Genomic DNA, 23,671 nt, shown 5'->3' on the forward strand with positions numbered 1-23,671 from the left:
TTGGGGGGGGGGGGGGGGGGGGGGGGGGGAAGCACACTTGTTTGGTGTTTTTTTCCTGACAGGTCTCAAGTTGTTTATTTGTAGATGCACTGAAGTTGTCCAAATAAACCAGCAAAATTATCTACATAAATCACCTTAGGTGCTATGTATAAACAGCACTTACTGCAAGGAATAAAAAACCCTACCAAAACAATAAAGAGATGAGACAGGATGGTCTTTTTTTTCTTTTGGTATATAATCTTACTTCCAAATCTAGTTCTTTAACAAAGATTGTATCAGATATTTTTTTCTTGATATATTGTGTAATCAAACTGGTTTAGACATCTCCAATGATGAAGACATTGCTACTATTATTATAAAGTCATATAAAAGTAGGTGAGCAGCTGTAGCCTAATAAACACACAGCTGAACAAAGGAAACTGCTGACAAGCTGCAATCTTGTTTTAATGTAAATTCTCATGTGTTCACATCATATTTTAATTGTACACAACAATAAATAAGCTTCTGTCACTAGCACTTTCTCATAAATGGGCTAATGCTAATTATCCCTCTATTTTCAACCACATGGTTTTAGTGAAAAGATTAATGTCAGGAAAATAACACAAAAATAATGAGCTTTGCAAGCCACTTGAGTGGCAGAAAATATTATAGTTTTTTTAATTTGATTTTTCTAGTTTTACATTAAAGCTGTGACAACACTCTCGTAAGACATCTCAATATTTCAAGCATTAGATCTAGCAGTATATTAACTATGTAAGGAATATATAACCAGGTTCCCTACATTTTTCTTCAGGCTTGTCGTACTGGTGAACTGAAAGCCAAAATGTGCAACTCCAGCATCACCTCTGAATTTAAGGGCTGGTCTTTGCTATATCTGAAAATACATAATTAAGTATGGGCAACAAGTTTCCCTTCTCTTCCGTCCTTTGTTCTGCAGCTGGTATTTGGAAACATTTGGTCTGAAATCATTTGTACTGGTCTGACTGTTATTTTAGCTCTGACTAATGATAAGGCACAGCATCTAAAAGAATGATTGTCCAGGGAACAATTAAGAAGAAAGGGCCCTTTGAGCCACTCAAGTGCTACAAACTTGCTTCTTTTTGTTTTCACTCTTTTTTTCCGACTAGTCTTTCTAGTTACATGTCTTAAGTTTCCAGTCAAAATCAAGACTACTGAGTACCATATAAACACACAGCTTGAGACGCAAAGGTGATGTTTGCATTACATGGTGGCCCCTAGACCTAGACACACACACTTGCTGTACTGCAAGCGTGGAATCGGTTTGACTGGAGCACAGCCCCTACCGCATGGAGGAACCTTCATGCTTAAGCACACCGCATGGGTTAGCGCACTTGCACCGGCCACCTTGCCGAGCAGTAGGGTTGGTGGAAGACTGGCAGGTGCTACAGCTGCTTTATTAGTGTGGTACCAACAACAGGTTATTAGCGTGGTACAACCAACAAACAGCTGTTGTCCAACTGCTCCATGTACCTTGGTTGATTTCCTGTTTAAACAGAAAGACCTTTTTTTTGCTTTCCTTTAAAGTAATTGATAGGTGGTAACATTTGCATCTCACATGATGTTAGCATGACACTGCTAAATATGATATTATTGACTCTTTCCAATGAGAGTTCAACTAAGGTTGCCAGAACTTCTCTCTTCTCACTAATAATGTGATTGTGGCTAGAAAATGTCCCTAGAAGACCTTATTCAATGATGACACTATAATACACGGTGGCTTTGGTGACCCTTCTTGCTCTCTACAGTCCTCCCGAATGCACACAATTTCCCTGAAGAACCTTCCCCATTATGGACACTGTAACACAGAAGTCCAGCTCTGATCCATCGTCGTTGCAGAAAAGTGGGAGATACATCCCTGTCCATCAGAGGGGAGAAGAACAAAAGGGTACATGCAAAGTGTAACCACCTACAACCTCTTTCCTTCCTCTCTGCTGCATCAGAGAGGATGCAAGCTGAACCCCTGTAACCTGGGCAGGGAGCCTGATCAAAGCAGCACTATAGAGGAGACAGGCTGTACAGAGTGGGACACAGGATCCATATCGTGACAAAACCAGTACATTCAGTTGTCTCAAAATCTAATGTGTGTCATATTGCTTGGGAACTTCACTCAGAACTGCAGTGTTGCCATGATTTTGAGACAGTGTTCATCACTGCTTTATATTTTTCCCCTCTAACAGTTTCAAGACTGTTATTTTTCTCTTTCTCACATACACATATTCAGCAGTAGTCAGTGCTGCTCCTTTCATATTCCAGTCCACATCCTGCCACTGTCCTCTGCACCTTGCCTTACTCCCAGATGTCCCAGAGTCACTAAATCACTGTCAGTGATTACATTTGCATTCTACTTTCTCATCCAAGTTCACCTAAATGTATCATCATTTTTTAAGTTCTTGAATTATTCTAAAAGGTGTTAGGCAAGAGTTGAATTAAAAAATATTGGCAGATTGATGTTTGTCAGCTATTATTTTCTAGTAGAGCTGGCCAAATTCGGTTTGCCTCGTTTCAAAGCCATTTGAACTTTGTGGGTCAAAAGCTTGATCACACTATTATGAGGTTCATCTCTCATGTAAAACAGTTTGTTAAAGGGGAGTGAGGAAATAGGCACAGATACAAGCTTTAAAAACCAAAACCCTGCTGATGCTGGTTTTGCTTTTAGGACGATTGTTAAGCTTCCCACATAGTTTAGTCTTTCATCACAGCATCCTATTTCACTATATCTCATTTTCTTGAAACGTACAACTGAAGAAATTTAAATCTGAATGGAATTGAAATAGCTAAACAAAAATACTTAGTATTCTGTAGGATTTTTGCTCCCCAATCAGTTCTTTGGTCTCTTCTTTCAATCCTTTTGTAACAAAAATAAATATTTGTTTGCTAGGACTTAAAATACCTGATGATTTGGGATGCCAAATCAGAGAAACTTTTTGTAGGCCTGATATTCAGGAGTAAGTAATTAGTACTTTCAGGAAATTAGATCTCCTTTGGAATCACTGCAACGGAATTTGGAAAATTAAGGTATTTCACATCCTAGTAATTTAAAAAACTTTTAGCCTTTATGTAGATGGAAATATTAAAAAATAAGAGAAGCTATAATTTAATGAGAAAATACTAAAGGATTACAGAACAGTATATAAGCCTAATAGGTGTACACACACAAGCACATAACATTATGCTAATGTAATTATGTACTCTTGAAATCATAAATAGTCATGCAAAATTGAAGTACGAAGCTACAAGAAGGGGAAGAGGATCTTGTTGAAACCTGCAGTGGTCAAAATGTAAGATGAAAGTAGGCTTTTTAACATTCTTGCTTGTCCAGTTTTCAGCATCAATTCCCACAAAGCTTTCAGCTTCATTTAAAAGAAAAAAGTAAGTTTCAAGAAAACATCAGGAGCGTCTGGTTCAGGAACTGAGTAAAGAATTGAAAACATGTAAGTGGAGGTGGAAATAAAGAATAAAAGACATGTCAAGAAAAGAATCCTAATAAATATAACAGTGAAGGTGATAGACTAGAAGAGTCTATAAAATCCTGCATTATTAAATAACATCACCTTCAAAATGTAATATATATTCCATCTTGGAACTACAATTACATGAATAAATTGCATGAGCATCTCTGATGTCATCAGAGCTCCTCAGTGGAGCAACAGTCCACTCGAGCAATCCTGAGGGCATATTATTTAAGTCTTTCAATGACAGCTGTAATTTGCTTTTCAGCAGTAAGGATTTTTCTCACCAAACTAAAAGAAATATTGATATATTAGCAGAGGCAGGGCCGCACATAACTGACTGACATATAGGGCACAAATTACTCTTAGCCACCTTATAGTTATGAACTTTGAAAATAAATATTGTGTGCCAGTTCATGAATATATGCCCATTTATACTGCAAACACAACGTACTGTAATAATGGTTTAAAATGACAAAAAAGGGCCCCGATCTTTATAAACAATGATTCCTTTTATGCTTTATGGAAACTTGTTATTTTCTCATTTATGCTACAAAGTACTTTTTATAGTATTTATAGTATTTAAATATTGAAATACTTTTATAGTATTTAAAGTCCTTTGAAGAAAAGTAGCAGTATGAGTTAATATACTCATTTCCATGGGAATTATTCAGTTGAAAAGATTAGCGTGTTTTTGTTTTTCACGCTAACCTACTTTGTGTAGACTGTTGCTCTAATGAGAATAAGCAACACACAGCTACTCACTAAGGGGTCTTAGTTAAAATTTTAGGGCTGACTAAATGCTGCTTTACCAGTAAGCTCTGTGTAGCTTTTCTGCTTCAGCACTCAGGACCAGCAGCAATGGGCACAGCCCCCCCCCTGTGAAATCCTGCCTTTCCATCTCCCCAAGCCCACTGCAGGGAAAACCTCTGCCTGAGGGACATGGAAACAGCCCTGCACCAGTCCCCCCCTGGAAACACTGGCCTCTTGCATCAAAAGCCACAAAGGAAGCATTCAGTCAGAATGAGCACAAGGTATTCCACCTCGATTCTCTTTTTCCATGACAAAATGGCACAAAACTACAGCTACAAATAATGTAATTTAAGTTATATAGTCCGGTGGACTCCACTGTTTAGTATACATACATCACATATATATACACCTCACATCATGTATGCATGGCAGATTTTTATACACACATTTTGTTTAGCCAAGGTAGGGGCAGGTTTTGATAGACGTTATCTTTTCCTGATGGAATTGTAATACGCAATAAGCCTACCCATTAAAATTTCCAAGGATTTACAGCATAAAAATCAGATTTTCATCCACAAGGTACAATATTACGCACTGTGGAACATACCATTTTGACTTTTCAATGCATACTGGGGTTTTGCTCTACAACAGCTCTCTTGCAATTAAGTATACAAGTACATTGCTTTAAAAAATGAATTTTAAATCACTGGAGCTATCTGATAATGTAAAATTTCATGCATCTGAATGAATTTCTGAATGAACACTACATGCTTCTGGAAGAAGTACTCTTGTATTTGTATTAAAGGATTTAGGTAATCATTGGCTTTTGACAAGACTGAGGATTGCATGTCAAATTCATTGCTTTTAAAATGCCCCCTGAATGGTCTAAAACTGCAAGCTGTACACGCAGAGTAGAGCTGGTATGCAAATTATGAGATTTTCTTATGCCGCATCATATGAACTCATCAACTAGGCATTGCATCCCAGAGAAAGCATCTGCTGTGTGAAATTTAGGACAGTAATTCACAGCCCATGGAACACTGCATCACCACAAATTACACTGTTATAAATTTATAATGATGTTTGTATAAAAACATTATGTTTTAATAGTTTAAAGAAGTGACAGCATTGGGCACTTTATAAATATTTAACTAGTAGAGTCTTCATAATTTAAAATGTGGAGGTTTCATCACTGAAGATGCTGGATTGAATCGCTATTTGAACCTGGAGAGGCGGGTCAGTTACTGTAGAAATCTACCTCAATGCACACAAATGCTATTTTTAAACATAACCTTGTTTCAGAATGCTTACATGAATCACAGAGTCATCTGAAATTGTGCAGCACCATGTTCATAAAGCCCAGATATCATTACTATTGCCAGGGATTAGTATGTGAGCATGGGCCCTCTGTTGGGGAACTTTATGCATTTATGTTAACAAATACATCAACCAACCATCAGACACATGAGAGGTCCAGGGAAAAACTTCAAGTGTTTTGTTTTCTTTCATTGTATGTATATTTTAACTGATGCTGCTAAAGTAATTTTCATCTTTGATCTTTCCAGCAATCTCTAACTCCTTAAATGCTGCCTTCCTCTTGCTTCATATGGTCATATTGCTTGGTCTCATCATAACAACCAGCAGACTTTTGTTCTATGTATGTCATATTTTTACTTACGATTTCCATCTGGCAGACAACCTGTACCTGAATCTGTTCATCTCCTTTGTCTAACTCATGGGCCTCAGAGTCCCACATCCTCCCAGCTTGATGGCCAAGGACCGTTCCCCTCTACAACACACCCCATTAAGCACTCTGACTGTTTATCTGCACGCACCCCTTAAAGCACTTCACTGTTTATCTGCATCCACACACTGGCTATTAAATCAAGCTCCGTGTGACCCTGCAGATTTGCTCATGGCGAGATTTTTGAAAATGCCAGCTCCTCGGCAGTGCTCCAGCCTTATAAAATGAAGACGGTAAGGATCAAGACAAAGTGAAACACAGCTAATGTTTGCCAGATGCCATATTAAAGTCCAGAACTTGAAATATATTAAAAAACCCACACACAATAGATAGAAACATTGGCAAGGAAAATCAGGGTGCCTGAGGACTGACAAAGAGGATATGTCAAGACCTTTTACACTGACTGTCCAGTAGTAAATGATTTAGAAGTCAAAGGAAGGGTCACCCCTTTCCAGCAGGGAATCTAATTCCTACATTAGTTTTCCTCCTGGTATATGGTAGCTAAAATTTTACTTACATGCTGAAATGTAATGGACTATTTCACCCTCAGTAAACTGGTCAGCAAGGAGACTGCATTTAAGAGAACAGATGTAGTAAGAAGGGTTTTGTTGAAGGGTTTGCAATATGAGTTTGCAGAAAGTTGCAGTAAACCCGGGTTCTATGCATAACTATCTCACCTTCAACATGGGCAACCAAAACCTTTCAAAGCTCTTTCAGTTTCTGGTAACAGCCTTACATGAAGGGTATATGAAGACTAAGGATTTATAAATACTCTATGACCATAAGGACTTAAATTTGGAATAAAATGAAGATACTTTTGTATTAATAATCAGGAGCAGCCAGTTAAATTGCCATGCCTGCTTGCACAGAACTAAACACTGTCCAAGGATCTGTTTTACCCAGGATGGTCATCTTCATGTTAAATTATTTCCTATTAGGAAAGAGTCACTTTCAGGCAATTTCTTATCTTAATGTGAATTCAGGAAACAAGCTGGACTGTTCTCTGGAGCAAGAAATTACTTTTTACTGTACTTGCACTGAGCTTATCACAAGGAGGACCTGGTCTACGGGCACTAAGGCAATTCAGTTATAATAATAATGAAAGCAGCAACTACTGCGCATATGCTCCCCATAATGGGAACAGCTTCCCATTAACATTACAGAACCTGGAAATATGTGCAACCTGGTATTAACATTCAAGCTGAGAAAGTATTTTTTAATAATTTAATCCTATTTGATTGGTGTTGAGAGATCCTTTTAAGCAAAATGTTGTTGATATTTACTACTCCCTATGTGAGTACCATAAAAATATTTTGCAAACATTAAACATCACAGTAGCTTATGAGGGTAGGTGAGTAATATTAAAAAAAGCCGCTAGGACAAAGCAGAAAGCAGCAAAAGCAGCAACTGTCCAGCTGTATATTAGAAGGTTGTCAGCATCAAACACTCACTAAAGAAAAATAAAGGAATGCCACTAAAATAGGCCTCTGTTTGAACTTCTGGGTTGGGAATGGGAGAACTCAATATATGATTTGCTAGCAAAGCAGGCGTTTGTTTATGCTGTAGAAATACCAAAGGATAGTGTGCTCTCTTCAATATGAAAAAGTTCACAGTTACAGTAAAAACATTGATAGCAAATTAGTCATTGCAGCGATGTAAACGTATAAAACAAACCAGCACCTCTGGATTAAGATAACCACGGATATTCCAGACATATCACCAGCTGCAAAAAGGTGGGACCTAAATCACATCAGGAGTTAGAAGTCCCGCTAAGTATTTCCTTAATCAAGCTATACAAACTCCTATATAACCCCAAAAATGATAAGTTAATTGCACAAAAATTTCCTCACTGTCTGACTTTATGTATCACTAGTTAATGTTCTGATTTTACTACAGGCTATACAAAGCCTGGCATTTTTAATCAAACAAGCTTGTGGACTCACATGATCAGCTTAAAAAAAATAATCTCTCCTTAGATCAAATAAAAATTTTACTTCTCAGAGTTGTTAGGAATTTCTCAACAGTTTGAGTTAAGAATACCCCAAGTCACATACAAAAAGAAAACAGACTGTGTTTACAGTCATGCATACATAGTGATACAAACTATAGCACATGAAGCGAATTAGAGCAAGTGTAGTCAGAGAAGTAGAAAATTCAGACAGCAGAAGAGGATTCTGACACAGCCAGAAATAAGTGATCCTATAAGCCTGGACAATCTTATTGAGATTTAAATATCTGCCTTTTCTATGAGAAGAAATAAGCAGAGCATTCCTGTACCACCTAGTACTTTGGGTCAAAAAATAGCAAAGTTTTCTGCAATCTGGTATCAGCCACAGAACTTCTGGACAGAATCAAAAGTGACAAGATAAGGGAAGATAAGAATTCCAGGGACTGCATCAGAGACAGACTTACCCATGGATACTTGTTCTGTTTCCTTTCATAAGACAGAAGGATAAATACTGGAAAAAATCCCATCAGCATATAACTTTAGAATGCTGTGTGTAAGAGTTTCGGCCAACTGAAAGAAGGATGTTGTAAAATTCAAAGAGGTAAATGAAAATGAAGGCTAATCAGAAACAGAAAAGGCCTATTAAAATTCTTTCAGTGCTCTAACCAAGTGCATAAATCTAAATACCAAAATATTCTACCCTCTCCTCTAGTAGAAACCATAGGATGCCAATGTTAAAAAAAGAGAAAGCCAAAGACAGTGCTAATGTATTGTACTACTACTTGGCATCCTATAAAACATTCAATGAGTTACACAAAGTACAAGTGAGCCTGAACTTACACCTTCAGAAGCTACATAAGCCAGGCACACTGGTCATAAACATGTACATGCCTCTAAGGTGAAACAATATCCAACTATTTCAGATTATTAAAATTAAAATTCTTCTTATCAGACCTATAGAGTGAAAAATTGTCCTGGATTCCAATACACGGAATGTAATTAGTCCGGTTTAAATTAACCATGTATACTACTATAAAGAATGCCATGGGACCTCGAATGATAATCAAGTACAGTATCCCCCTCACATGTGGATATCCTAAGTATTACCAGACATAAAAATAACACTTTCAGACAGAACTTTAAAAAGAGTGCTTTTTGAAAAGCCATGTTATTCTTAATATGAAGTAAATTATTATCAACTAAATAATCGGTATTTGAGGCTTTGGTATTTCTCGTAAAATGTCTGAGAACATATTGGAACATTATTGAGTTTTGACTATTCAAAAATCACACTTTCTTTGACAAAATGTTTTCCTCCTTAGTGCTGCAGAAAATGCTTTACTGAGCTTAAAAAAAAATAATCTTCCATCAGGGTTTAATGATGAACATACAATATTTAATTTCCATGAGAATTTGGTAGAGCCCGTATGACATCACAAACTGAGCACAAAGTTCAAAAGACAGCTTAAGTGAGATTTTAAAGCATTTTTTTAATATCTAAATTACTCAGATAAGTTAATCAATATTCGCTCGATTCTCTGTTCAGGAAACAACGAAGTACAGTGAAAGGGCTGTGCTGCAACAAAATTATGCCCACCAAATGCTGAATTTCTTTAAATTACACTATACTAACTCTAGTTAAACAATTGTTTAATTGTTGTTTAAATTGTATTAGAGTAGTTGTGATTAGTTGCATTCACCTTCTAGTCATTCAAACCTGTTTTTCTTACCACTTCATTGTAAACCAAATATATTGCTTCTTGACCAACAGCAACGGCCTGGCCAAGCAATTCTGACTCACGAGCATCCCCGCTGACTGTTAATATCCATCAGGGACACTGTAATTTTTTCCAATCAAAAGGAGTGTAATCAGACTGAATTTCAGTCAAACCATATGCAAAATTCAAAAAGCTATACTTCAAAGCTTACTTTGCAACTAGATTAAGGCCCAGCAGCGGAGGAGGAGAGCCATCTCCCCGAGCCCACTCCCTTCCCATGTGGCAGGGCACAGCAGGGCATGCCAAGCAGCTGCGGGCGCTGGAGGCTTCCCCATCTCTCCTCTCTGGAAACTCTCCAGTTTTATTAAAACCCTAAAACAAGGGCCTGTCTGAGTGTGCAAACAGAGGGAACTTCCCCACATGGCGGGAAGGGTGAAAAGGCATTACCTTTCCCATGTATTTACTCCAAAGCATTTTGAGAACCCTGTCCTGTTTATGACCTCCGTAGTGTACCTTAATGCTGATTAGCTTTTTCTTCCTGGGGGGATCTTAAGTTGTTTGGGTCTAATGAAATGTTCCGTACCACCCAAGGACATTATCTATCAGACTGAAGCCAGAAAAAGATGGTCTAAAAAGAAGGGATGCAGGCTTGGTAACAACTTGAAAATAAGAGATTAACACTATCAAAGGATAGAAATTGTTCATGCAAGAGTCTCCCAGATTTTTAAAGATGTATAATTCAGGGAAAACACATACAACCACCTGTGCATTTACAGTGAGCATACCTAAACACATCAGCAACCCAGAAATGAGTACTGTATTCAGAGTCTAACAAGCATCTCTATTATAAGATTATTCTTTAGAGCAACAGAGTATTATGGATTACCTTAGTAACTAATTAAATTAATTAAAGGCACGCTTACAAGATTCAGATTAGGGGAAAGATGCATAAGAAGTTTTTCTCCAGCTAATTGAGATTATCTGAGTGCTGTCCTCTCTCAGCCAAGAGGTTCGGGCAGCTTTGCAGGACTCTGGGAAAGCAGACGCCACTGGGAATTGCTGCACAAGCACCTCCTTGTGGCGCTGAACCCTCAGAGCTGAAGCCATAGAAGGGATGCTATCTGAAAATCTCTTGGGATTTAGTTTCACCTTCTTTGAGGGAAACTCCCTGTAGAAATACTTGTGGGAATCTATAAAGGAGCAAATCTCTATCAAGAAGTTCGACTTACAGAGGGACTGCAGAACTGCTACCCTAAATCAAACCTTTGTGCTACTCGCACTTCAAGCTCTAAATGTCTTTCCTCATATTGCATGATCAGAGATTGATAGAATGAGGACCTAATCTGGGAATTATCACAGTAAAAATAGACACATATATTTTAATACACAAACACACAGCTGCCAATTCAAGAGATGTGAACTCAGCACATCTCTGTATAAAACTCAGGATGATATTATTACTAATATACATGACAGAAACGCTCAGGGGCACATGAATTGTTTTTTAATTCAACAGGGGTTCCTCAGGCTTTGGTTCATTGGAAACTGGGTGGTAAACCTGCCTGCAGGTACACAGTAATGCCATTGCTGTGGCCCAAACTGGCAGGGAAAGCAAATTAGTGTAAAACAGTCCTACAATGAAATCAGTGAAAGCTATGGACCGTTGCCATAGCTCAAGTATTGCCATTCTAGCCTTAACATCTTTACTACACAGCCTAATACAATTTGAGAAATCCTTATACGTATCCCCACAGGGTATGTGACATGCAGATGACATCCTAAACGTCTTAGTTGCTCACAAATAATGGATGAACATCTTTTTGACACTTATGATATGCAAATTAGTGAAAATGAGGTTCTAGAAAGGCAATCAGAAGAAAAAAAGTGTGATAGAGGTAGAATTCAAATATACTTCTGACAAGTACTTACAGTAAAAGTCACAGAACAAAAGTTCACTCTCCACAGTGAGTGCAGAATTGCCTGTTAAAGCTGACACTCATTTTTCTCAGAGGAATTTTTCCTTATTACTAGATGGAATAAATAAAAAAAAAAGTCTACTCTTGTTTTGAAAGTTGAAACATTTTATTTGTGAGTTCCCAGCTGCAATCCCATGGTGATTGTGTGTCTGATGGAAAGATATTGGCGAGTTCTATAAAAATTACAGTGATAATCACTTGCCTTTACATTACATACTAGGTGATATATTGAGATGGCAGGCAGATTTTTTTCCTCTGGGGAAAAAGAGAAATTAAAAATTTCTCAGTAAAGCAGGCAAAAATTGTACTATTTGCTTCCCAAATGAAATTTTCTTCCACTTCACAAGAAATACTTTAATCTAGGTGATTTACTGGACTCTAGTAAGATGCACTATATCTTCACAGAAGAGACAAAGTGATAACAGTAATTTCCATGCAGGGTGGCAGGAGAGGCTTGCAGAACCAAGAAATGGGACAAGATCACTCTCCTGATGTCACTGATAGGTTACACAAATGCTGCTAAAAAAAGACTAATTTATCTGAATAGCAGTATTGTCTAACCCAAGAGGAAGCAACCAGACCTTACTAACCAGAGTTAGTAAGAGGGCCAAAGGAGAAAAAAGCAAAACCAAAAAACCCAAACCCTGTTTCTTTGATTCAATAATTTTATTCAGTTTCTGTCCATTATATCAATGCCAGTGAGAGAATGTGCTTGAAAAAGGCTGGTTAACCTAGGCTTGAGAGAGCCAAAAGCATTAAAAGCTAAGAGGTGATTATAAAAACCAGAAAGATGACAGTAAATACTTCCTCTTTAAAGCTTTTAAATGATCCTCACATACAGTTACAAAAAAGTTAGCTCAAAGCCTATTTTTTTCTGGTTTTCACTCCTAATGATTTCTGTTTGCAGCAAAATAAAGTCTGCAAACAGGGCTGCTCATGGTGCTCCCATTAGTAAGTCTATACAAAGACATATTCCCCCCACAGAATGTCCTGTATCTTTATTTCTGTTTAATAAATGAATACAATAGGACTGTAGGCCAAAATCAGTGAAGAAAGTGTTGCAAGAAGTTTATATTGCCCTGCAGTCAATTTGCTGGTTAAAGTTGAAAATGACCATTTTAAAAAAACCAAACATTCAAAACAAACGTTCAACTTTGGCCGAAAAAAGCCTCCTCCACCCACTGGAGATAAAATTTAGTGAATAAATACTATTAAACTAAAACAACACATAAATATCCATTTCATCAAGGTAAGGTCATTTTGTACATCAACAAATTCTCTAACACATTTTATATTCTGAAATTGAGACATCTGTCGCCATCAGCTCACTGGAGTCAGATGAAACACCTGGACAAAGATTAATTAGCCATATTGCTATGCCTTATCCTTATTTCCAGAGATAGATGCTATAAAGCCATCTATAGCATAAACATACAACTTCCCTTTGTACATTCCTCTTACATAAGAAATACCTGTGCCTGTCACAATGAAGTTAATGTAACCACAGACTGGAAAGATGGTCTGTAGAAGCACTGATTGGCAAGAGTGGAAAACAGTGCACATCATGATCCTTCTATTAAAATACTGTTCAGATACTAAAAAAAAAGAACACTACTGCTCTAGGCTTCAAAATTCAGCACAAAAAGCTGATGTGGGCAGAAACCTTCTTAAACAGATATGATTATATTTCAATGTCTTTTGTGGTTATGGCAATTTTGACAAGATAAACATCTCCTCTGAACAGGACTTTTTAAGGTTTAGAGAAATAATGTAAGATTTGTTAAATAATCTGTCAAATTATGTATGAACTCTGCTTTCAAAAGAAATCCTATGATCTCATTAAAATAATTACAGAAAATCTATGCCTGATATTACAAATAACAAGTACCAGTATCACTGGTATATAAAGGAGAGATCTAAAAGTACAGGAACTTGCAAGATTCAATAGATGATAGCACAGCTTTGTTCTCTTAAGATAGTCAACAGAAATTTCCTGCACACTAGGTCAAATTTTGAACCAGTGTCTTCAAAACAGAAGGAAAGGAAACAACTCTGTAGCTATGCTAAAATTAAATAATCTAGCTATGTATATTGCAGCCTCATTTCTCTTTCCTTTTCTCACACTTGGTCGCCTCTTTTCTCTTACTGCTTTTGGGGAAAAGCAAAAGCCAATTTTACACAGTACAACAGTTACACACACAGAGAAGCACGGGTGCGAGCAAAAATCAATAGGAAGTGTCATTAAAAAAATCTTTGCTGGAATTGTCTTTTCAGGAAGAGCATGAGAAAAGAAAGGAGTGAAACCTGAGATGAAATCAAGAATGAGAGAAATTATTTATTTTAAACACCATAGCAATTTGAATTTTATATATTCATACTTCTTTTAGGGAAAGATAGGACTGAGCAAAACTAGGAAGAAGGGGATGGTGTTTGTCTTTCCTGTTATGTAAATACAGCAGGCAGGAGAGAGGGCAGGAACAGCTCTGAAAGCTCTACAAAAGAGTTTTTGTAGAGTCCTTAACTCCTGCTGCCATTGATTACGGCCTTACTCTAGTAGCCAGCACTGCACTTAGAAAATTCAAGTGTCTTCTGCCTCACACTGGGCAAGTTACCCTCCTTTAATTGAAAACTCCTGCTTTTGGAGAATAAATGGCAAAGTAATCAATCGACACAAGGTGACAATGCAGGCAAAGCTTCTGATCAAGACAACAAGCTAAAAATCATAGTATTACCACAGAGGACGTTAGAGATACAGAAGGTTTTCCACCTAAGCTACCTGAAAGACACAACATGCCACCATGTCAGAGCAGGACAAAACTGAAACTCCCACCTGCCATAACATCACCAGATTCTGGTCCTGCACGACTGCCCTGGATTGGCATTCTACATCACAATCACTCTGGCAGAAGTGGTCCCTACCGCTCAGTGAAAATGAGGAGTCAACAGTCTGTTTCAAGTACAAACCTATTTCAGGTACAAAATGGCATTTTATTTATCATAAAATCAAGCACTGTGTTCCTGAGCAGCTATTAAATGCTACAAGGTTAGTTCTTTCAGAAGGCATTCAGAAAACAGTTCCCATACTTCATAAAGCTGAAGTACCACACAAATATATAAATAACATGGGTTTTAAATAGCTGAACGGTTAACTCAAATAGGAGAAACCCAACAATCATTTTATAGGAGGTTTCAAGTGTAGAAGGCTATCTTCTGCAGAGAAGTTAACTGAAATTTAAAGACTTCTAATGTCACACATTTTGTTTTCAAAATTCTTTTATACTCTTTTTTACTTTAAGAGGAAAAAAACTGCCAAAAAATATCCAATGAATTAAAATAAAGCACATGAACTTTTAAAATTTTTAGAAGCCCACTCACCAGTCTCTTTAAAATTCTCAGCAAAAGTTTCAGTTGTCGTGTGTCTTTCTTCGACTTCAGTACTTCAGCAAAGCTGTCCATGTTTTCTGGAGACATATTCTCCCGAGTGTTCCCTCCATACAGCTGAACCAGCAATGATAAGCACTGTGAGGCACTCAAAAATATTTCAGTATCTTCACTGGGAAGCTAAAAATGAACAAAAAAATGAACAAATAAAAATAAAATTCCAATTTCAGAAAAATTGCATGTCACTGGGGATTTGGAAGAGTATTAACATTTCCATTGTGTCAGGAAAGAATAATTTCTAGTTGATTGACTCAAAATTCCATTAAACTAAGCTTAATAAATGAAGTGATGACAATACAATTAAAATATATCTATTCTTAAGCAGCAGTATAACAATGTCTCCACTATGATTCTATCAAATAGCCTACCTATAGCCACATTACAAAAGCACCGAAAACGTTGCTCCCAGTTCTGTTATTTTAAGACAGTATATTTTGCTTTAAATAGAAGTAGTAATAGCAGAAAGTATCATTATAGTCATGATGTCTAATCTTCTACATAACGCACACCATAAAACTTCATCTAATTATTTCTAAATCAAGTCTATGGCTTCTGGTTGAGGCAGGGTACAGGCTACCTAGCTATTTAATCGATTTTCAAGTCACATTAGGAGGGAATGGTTTGCAGATTTAAAATATTTTCCTGAATTCCAGCTTTTCTGCACTCCTTTGAAGAGCAGACACTGGAGTAGGCCCTAGCAATGAGATGGAAAAACTTTTTCCTAGGAGGAAAAATTATGGAAAAGATTTGGGGGCATGGCTAATTATCATCTTTAAGGAGCTTCTGATAGTATGAAACCACTAAAAAAAAAATTCTATCTTTCTTGAAAGTACAATCTGGAAATAACAAGTAGGGATACTATTTTATGCTCGAATTTAGCACTGTTGGAATGACAACAGGAATGCAATGCCTAGTTTTAGTACAGACGGTTCACAAAAGCTAGTGAAAAAAATCACAGAGGTTTCTTGGGAACAGGCAAGAGGGTGACAAATTGGAAAACATAACAACAAAGGACTGAAGGAATTCAATGTCTATAGCTTATCAAAGGGAGGGTTAAAGGACACTTGATCATATGTTTTTGGTTACATGTGAGAAAAAGCAGGCTGAGGATAGGTTAATTCCTTTACCTGAATAGGAATGTTAAGGGATGAATGCTCAAAACTTTAGATAAAGCAATTGTGATTAGAAGGAAGATAATACTTTGATTTCCTTCCCCCACCCACCCACCCCGCCTTTTTTTTTTTTTTTTTTTTTGTAGGAAGAGTGGTTAACCACTGAAACAACTTTCTTAGAACTGAGACAGATTCTCCATCACAGGCAATTGATCTATCACAAAAATATTTTTTTCTAAAAAAAAATAACAAACCCTTTCACTATAACGAGGAATTAATTTAGCAAAGTCCTATGTCTTGTGTTATGTAAGGTCCTAGACTAAACGATTACAAATAGCCTTTTCTCACCTTATAATACATGAACGGCACAAAATATACCAGTGGTGGTCTTAAACAATAAGGTACAGAAGTTCAAAACCACCTCATGACTCCTACTTGGCTTTTTAATTCAAAAAGTACTATTTAAATAAAAAGAATCTAGATTAAAGAACAGTTAACAGACTATCCTTACGGACAATAAAAGGGAACAATTTATATAATCTGCCCAACCATTTATATAACAAGTCCTACCATTTCAATAATGATTACTTATTTAATCTGCAGTGTGAACTTCACAAGTTTTTTTTCATTTTAAGGAAAACCCATACAGTTAAAGTAATCTGTGAACATATCAACAGACATATACTCCTCAAATATTCAAGCAGCAATTCTCCAAGGATCTGTATGCAAATACAATCCTGTTTTCCACTAACTTCATAGATCTGGCTGTTTAAAACAGACTGAACTGACATGTAAGCTCTGAATACATAGCCCCAAGACATATCACATTTTATTTGACCTAATGCTATGCAAGTGACAGGACCACAGCAGCTATTTCTTCCACTGTTCTGCTGCATGGTTTTTCTTCTTTCCAGTTTAAATGCCACCTATTTGATTGTTTCCTTTCTAACATCCCAAATTATCTAATAACATCATCAACATAAATAGCAAGGCTAAAAAGGAGGAAAAGCTACAAATAGTAACAAGCTTTATTGCTCCATTTATATCTTCAATCTTTATCAAGTCAAAAAATATTTTCCACTGATCTCACTGGGGGCTTTGAGCCGACTTGTATTTCCTTCACTGAAAAAAATATGCTATTAGATAAAGGAAGGAAAAATTAAACTAACATATCTTTGTCATCCCTTTCTAAAGCAGCACTCCAACTTACAGTTTGTTACTAGATCAGCGTAAACAGGTATATTAACCACTCTCTAAAGAAAACCGCAGAAGAAACCACAGTACGTGAACTTTTTTTAATTTTCAAATGTTGTTTGTTGGCTAACCAAAAATAAAAAATAAAATTTCAGTGAACATTTGGGCAGGTATGTCCCTGCCCTGGTATTGCAGTGGATGCTAGTTCCCTGGGCTCCATAAGCATAAAATCCCATGTGCAATCAGTAATCACAACAGCCATACTTTGAAGCGAGCCTGCTCCCAAGGTCTTTTTCTGAGCTATTCACTGAGTATCAGAGGAGTGGAACGGCGTCAGTCTCTGTAGAGGACTGCCCCTACAAGAACCTTGCATGAAGAAATACACAAAGCAGCATGTCCTTCACAGTTCTTCCCGACACCAGGAGGGTATGTGACTTTCAAGGAAGCAAATGAGCAAGTCCAGCTTGTTAAGTGTTATTCCCAAGGTAGGCTGTCTTCAGCTGGAGTCCCCAGTTAGCGAGACCGGAACATTTTGCCCAAGGCGAGGAGGAGCTGGGTTTGGGCCAGTGGTTTTGTTTATCTCCTCCTGGCATGCTCAACCTTTTCTTTATCACTGTTGCTGCTGTTCTTTGTCCCCCAACAAGAGAAAGGAAGACCCTGGAACCCTCCATGCAATATGTCTTAGCATCAGATAGGCTTGCTCTTCACAGCATATCAGACTTCCAGTGACCACCCTGAAACCTAGCCACCAGTATCACCCCAGGGTTCACAGTACTTGCCAGTCATAATGTCATCCTATTAGGTCACAAATGCCAATGAAGTCCTTCATCCCCTATTGTCCTTCACACTCTTCTGCTCCTCTGCTTCACCAGAGTTCCTTTGAGCTTCAGTGTTACCTAGGGTTTGGGGAGCAAGTTGCTGTCATCCTGGAAAATTGCAGGATAAAACAACAGCATAGCTCTTGGATGAACAGGAAAACAATCTGGGAATAGGAAAGGCCATATTTACTCTGGAGAGGATGAGAATCACTGGCCTGCAGTCTAATCCATCAATAATGAATGCGGAAGAGGAACTCTCAGCAATGTCCCTATTTAAGTACGTCCACATCAGCATTGTCCTCTATAACTCTCACCATTCTGCTGTTCCATTACTGACAAGTAGTGATTTAGATGTCAAAAGCCATAAGCTGGTAACCTGACATCTAACATCAGCTGCCAGTGTTAGTACTGATTATAAAGAATAGGGGACCTGAGGAAAATTATTGGTATGAACAAAAGCAATGACTGAAAATATAATAAATATCTGCAAACATAGAAAGCCAAGGAATGAAAATTCAGCTTTCAAGTAAATATTTTCTCATATCTAATAAAACCAGCAAAGCTAAAAACATGTTGCTAGACAATGAATATAGACTGTTGGCTCATCACTTAGCTGGAACAGCATTCTGATTATTTTTCTAATCATAACAATTCCATTTGATATGAAAAAGTGTATTTCTAGTCTTTGAAACGCATTTATAGTTTTTCATGACAGCAGCTACTTAAATTTTTGCTCTTTCAGGCAGAAGAAATCCATGAAAAACTAAAGTTAACTCTTTAAGAAAATAGCCCCTTAATATTTCATAATTACATGAAAAAACTCTAGTGGCCTCTCCTTTCTTTTTGCTTTATCCATCTTAGAAGGGATTATGGATTCAGCCCTTCAGCAAGGTAGAAACATTAGTACTCCTCCTTGCAGCTGTTAATATTCTGGGCTAGCATATAGCTTGAAGAAAATCCAGTACCATAAAATAAATTACTGAACAGCTAAAGTCATAATTTTTGCCATTCTCTAACTCAAAACTGTAGATTTATTTTTCACTTCAAAATTTTACATAATGCCTCATGACAAGACTTCTGTGCAATGAAGATTGTGTATTACTTTTAATTTTTATGGCCATGTTAAAACTTCCTGTAAGAAGGCTCATAACATAAACTTCTACTTCTCCTTTCTAGATGGAACCTGCTCTGTGTATTTTAAGGTTAATGTGGTGAAGAGCGGGAAGTTTCTTGTTATTACACATCTATATTTCTGCAGTCTGTTGTCAAAAATGCCTTCATTTTGAACTGAGTCGCAGCGTGTTCATGAATTGCAAACCATTGCAAGAAACACGTGATCATTTGAGCTGAAGTGGCAGTTTTCACAGCACTGGAGTTGTTACAGCATCTAATTTTAGAGCTCCAGTGAAACTGCCTGGCTTACCCGGAGGGGACACTATTTCAGTGCATTAATGAGGTTATACACAAAGAGAGTTTATTACGGTAAGAGATAGTTGTTCATTAGATCAGTAATGTGATTACAGAATGTGCTGTAAAGGAAGCACCAGTGGGAACTATAGGGAAGATGATTTTGCAAACATTAAACGGAATGTAAAAGCAAAATTTCATTATTAAATCTGCTAACTTTACTATGCTCTTTTTATTAGTAAATATGTACAGTTTTAAATGAAAAAATAAAATATATTTTGGCTTAGGGCAAAATTGTTGTCCTTCTACCCAAGGGAAAATATTTTTTAAAACAATGTATTTTCAGTTCATTTTAATCTAGCCAATTTTTAAAGGAACTAAATCCCCATTCTGAAATTCTGTGCTTGTGACAACATATTCTTACTTCCTCTGGTGCCTTTTTGTTTGGGTTTTTTTTTGTGTGTGATTTTGTTTAGGGTTTGGTTTTTAGGGTAGCTCTGTAGAAAAGAATTCTTCAAATATGACTCAGATAAAGTTGCAAATACAGTAACAGCAATACATTATAGGACATAAATGTATGTCTTTTCATTCTGACCACAGAAGCATCTGTATTCCTAAGAAATGTGAACTAAAATCCTACAGTCCACAGGGTTATCACTCTTCTGCAGTCATTTTCATCATTCATCAGCAAATACCTTCATGTGCTCTGAAACCGAAGTCAGGGCACAGCCTCAGAGCCAGCGCAATGTAGAGACCAAAAGGACCTAGAAGACATCATCTCATTCATCCATGTGCACTGAGGCTTCATATTGGTCCTCTTCATGATTGCACATGATTAACTGGTCTTTCAACAGTGATATATAGAGCACAGAAATCAACTGCAAATGTCACTAGTAATACTATAATGAAGGAGCCTACCACCAGAAGGCAAGAAAACTTCTCTCTCGGCAGTCTGGCAGGCTGCAGAAAAGACTGGAAGATCTACACCTAGGATCTAAATCTAGGATCTAAAGAGAAATGAAACTCCTTTTCATAGTACTGGCAAGATTTCTGTAAATTTCTGAAAAGCTTCTGAAAATCCACACTGAAGTGATTTCAAAAGTAAGTAAAAAAATTTTTTTTTTTTTTAGTATAATGGTATGTCAAAAAGTAGAAGGTATTTTAAATCTTCCATAACTGCTGCAAGTTCCAGTATAATAATCAAATTACATTTATGTTCAAGTGGAGAAACATTACACAAAAAAGCTAAATGTAATTAACTTCTAAACACAAAGCTGCCAAGTAGAAGACTAAATGCTCAATTTGCTTTCCTCTTATTGATCAATTAAGGGCAGACTGATCATGGGATTAAACATTCAATTCTCCATATTTGCAGTGTTTTCTGCATGACAGAATTTGTAATTATTTCTTCTTTCACATTTTAAAAAACTCTGAAGTTTCATTTACATGCAATCTATGTTTCCTACACTTGCTTTGCTATGCCCTAAGTGGTAGACTAAATCACAATTCTAGAAGGGAAAAATTTATTGTAAGGTTTTTATATTTTCAAGTTTAATACACATTGACTTTTGAGGGATTATTAAGACAAATAAACATGTAGAACTTGAGAAAAATAAATAAATAGACAAATTAATGGGGCATGGAACAATCATCTACTTGAGGGGTAGTCATATCAATGAGGGAAAGCAATTATTCAAAGTAACATAAGAAACTACAACTATGGTAAAATAGGTAGAAATGGCAAACCATATATATATAAAATATAATTTTAAGCCAATATCTTAAAGTGATGGTGAGTTCAGGATTTAAGACCTCCATTATCTCCAAAAAAGTAAAGTTTTCAAATAACGGAATGCCTTAAAACAGCAATAAAGGGTTATGTAGCCGCACAGCTCAACAAACTCAGAGAACTACTGCTGGCAGCTCTGCAGAACTTACACTTAGGTGGGCCTGAGTCTTTTTGAAGGGGTAGGGAGCATATACATCTTAAGAGATCTAGTCATATTTAAAGAGACTGGGGCATAAAAGATTTAAAACAAGTAGATCCTAAATGTTGAAATTATTCTATTGTTTGAACTCTTCCAGCCTTAATAGGAAATGTTTAATACAGCAATGGGTAAGGATATAACATTTAACAAACCCAGTGGAAGTAAATTTCATATATCCAACCGAGCAAATGTATATAAAGAACAACACATATACATTACAAGAAAAAAATCCCTACCCTTGCAAAATCTTTAACAAAATTCAAAACCAAAACCAAGCAAAAAAAAAGCAGCAGCACTAACAGTCTTCACTCTTTACTCATATGTTAAAATCAGCAGATTTTAAATAAGCATTTTAAACATACCAGAATCTGCAGAAATACAGAACAAAGCAAAAAATAGCGGTAATTTGCAGCCATGCTTCCGAAATACAAGGGCAAGTCAAAATCTAATTAGTACATGCTAACTATACAATTATCCTATCCTTTAATTAAAAACTTATAAAGACTTCCAGGTGGTATAGGCTGAGAAAAGCTTGGCCTCTAATTTTCTGTTCTTTAGAGAGTTAATGGAATCTAAATTTATGACTACTTCCCATTTAAGGGAATATTTGCATCTCTTTATGTCTTACTATTTATCATGTATACACATTTAAAAAAATAATAGAAAATAAATTAAAAGACTTTATAAAGATGAAAGATTATATAGTTGAAATTCAGTCACTTGTCATTCAGTGAACATTTCCAAAAAAACTTCGCTAATAGCTGGTTAAAATAAATACATCAAAAGATTATTTAGCCACAATCATAATGCCAAAAATTAATAAAAGAGGAATCACATTCTTCCCCAATATAGATGATGACTGACAGTGCTAAAGAGAGCAAAAGGGCCACAATGTTCATATCACAATACATCTGGAAGCTTATATTTAAATGAAACACAAAAAAACAATTGGGTCTGGAAGAGAAGACAGAAAATCTGAAATGCCTTTAAGTGAAATAACCTGGAAAAGATAGTGTGATATGCCACAGGGAAATTTTCACATAACATTTAAATGGCTTTATGTTAAATAAAAGGCTGAGGCTGCCTCTAAAAACCCCATCCAGCTCAAGAAGCATTCCTCTGCTACAACCTACTACACGCAGAGCCAATACAAATCTCTTGTGCAGTGTGATGAAGGCTGAGCTGATGGGATGCATCAGGGCCACAACACAGCCCTCTGTGGAGATTTCAGTGCAGCGCTGTGACACCTAGTAAACCCTGAAAAAGACTGACTTTAAACAGACAGACTTCAAAGATGTTTACAGATCACCAGGGACCATTCCCACTCATGAATCCCTCAGGATCATTTTAAAATAACACTAAACACTCGAGAAAAACTCAGAAGGCTCAAACCCAAGAAAATAATATTAAAAAGGAATCTCTCATTGCAAACTAATTTTATGTTTACTGACTTTTCTAATGGTAGCAGTGCTTATTTCAAATTTTTAACACCATCCTTTCCCTATGCAGTGATCAGTAGTTCATTCCAAAGGGCTGAAATTTGGCTATAAGTATGTATTCAAACTGAGAATCTGCAGCATGCCCCTCGTGCCACTTCTACGGTTGGAACAGACTTACTCTGATGTCACCGGTAACCTGCAAGTCACTGTGACCTGTAATTTCTTTAAAAACTGTTAAAGTCCTTCCTTTGTACTAGGTGGGAGTTTATAAACAATGAAAAACTAGCAAACAGAACAGAGCTCTAAGACATTGTATTCAGCTGACTAATTCCAACTTCAGCAACAATCCAAACGGCTTACAAACAAGCCAATTCTCACCAGTTGAATAAGCAGGCTAATTAGGTCCATCAGGGGTTTATTGATGAGCAGAAGGTCTTCAGCAGCCTGTGTGTCCCCTCTTGTGCCAGATTTCTGTGCCTTAATATGATGAGAAAAAAAAAAAGCAATCTTGGGTGCCTGTTTTGTTATAAGAAACAAATTAGGTCCATTAGGTGCTCAAAGTTTGAATGTAAGTTTGAAGGAGACTTAAGACACTTTTCTAGTTAAGTATTCCTGGGCTCCCAATGAGCAGTTACGCTCCCTCTGTAACAATAACCACAAAGC

The 23,671-nt window shown here is 36.8% G+C and overlaps 1 protein-coding gene across 5 annotated transcripts in view; it reads right to left on the minus strand.

The window, feature by feature from the left end:
* ULK4 (unc-51 like kinase 4) overlaps positions 1-23,671 on the minus strand; it is a 249,658-nt gene that overhangs the window by 41,020 nt on the left and 184,967 nt on the right. For all 5 annotated transcript variants that reach the window (XM_080382620.1, XM_080382617.1, XM_080382621.1 and 2 more), the window contains exons 34-35: positions 23,387-23,485; positions 14,985-15,170 (exon numbers count right to left, since the gene is read on the minus strand). In XM_080382620.1, the coding sequence (XP_080238746.1) occupies positions 14,985-15,170; positions 23,387-23,485 (285 nt within the window). The remainder of the gene's footprint in view (positions 1-14,984; positions 15,171-23,386; positions 23,486-23,671) is intronic.

This window comes from Falco punctatus (genome assembly GCF_963210335.1).
Source record: "Falco punctatus genome assembly, chromosome: 4".
Classification (NCBI taxonomy): Eukaryota; Metazoa; Chordata; class Aves; order Falconiformes; family Falconidae; genus Falco; species Falco punctatus.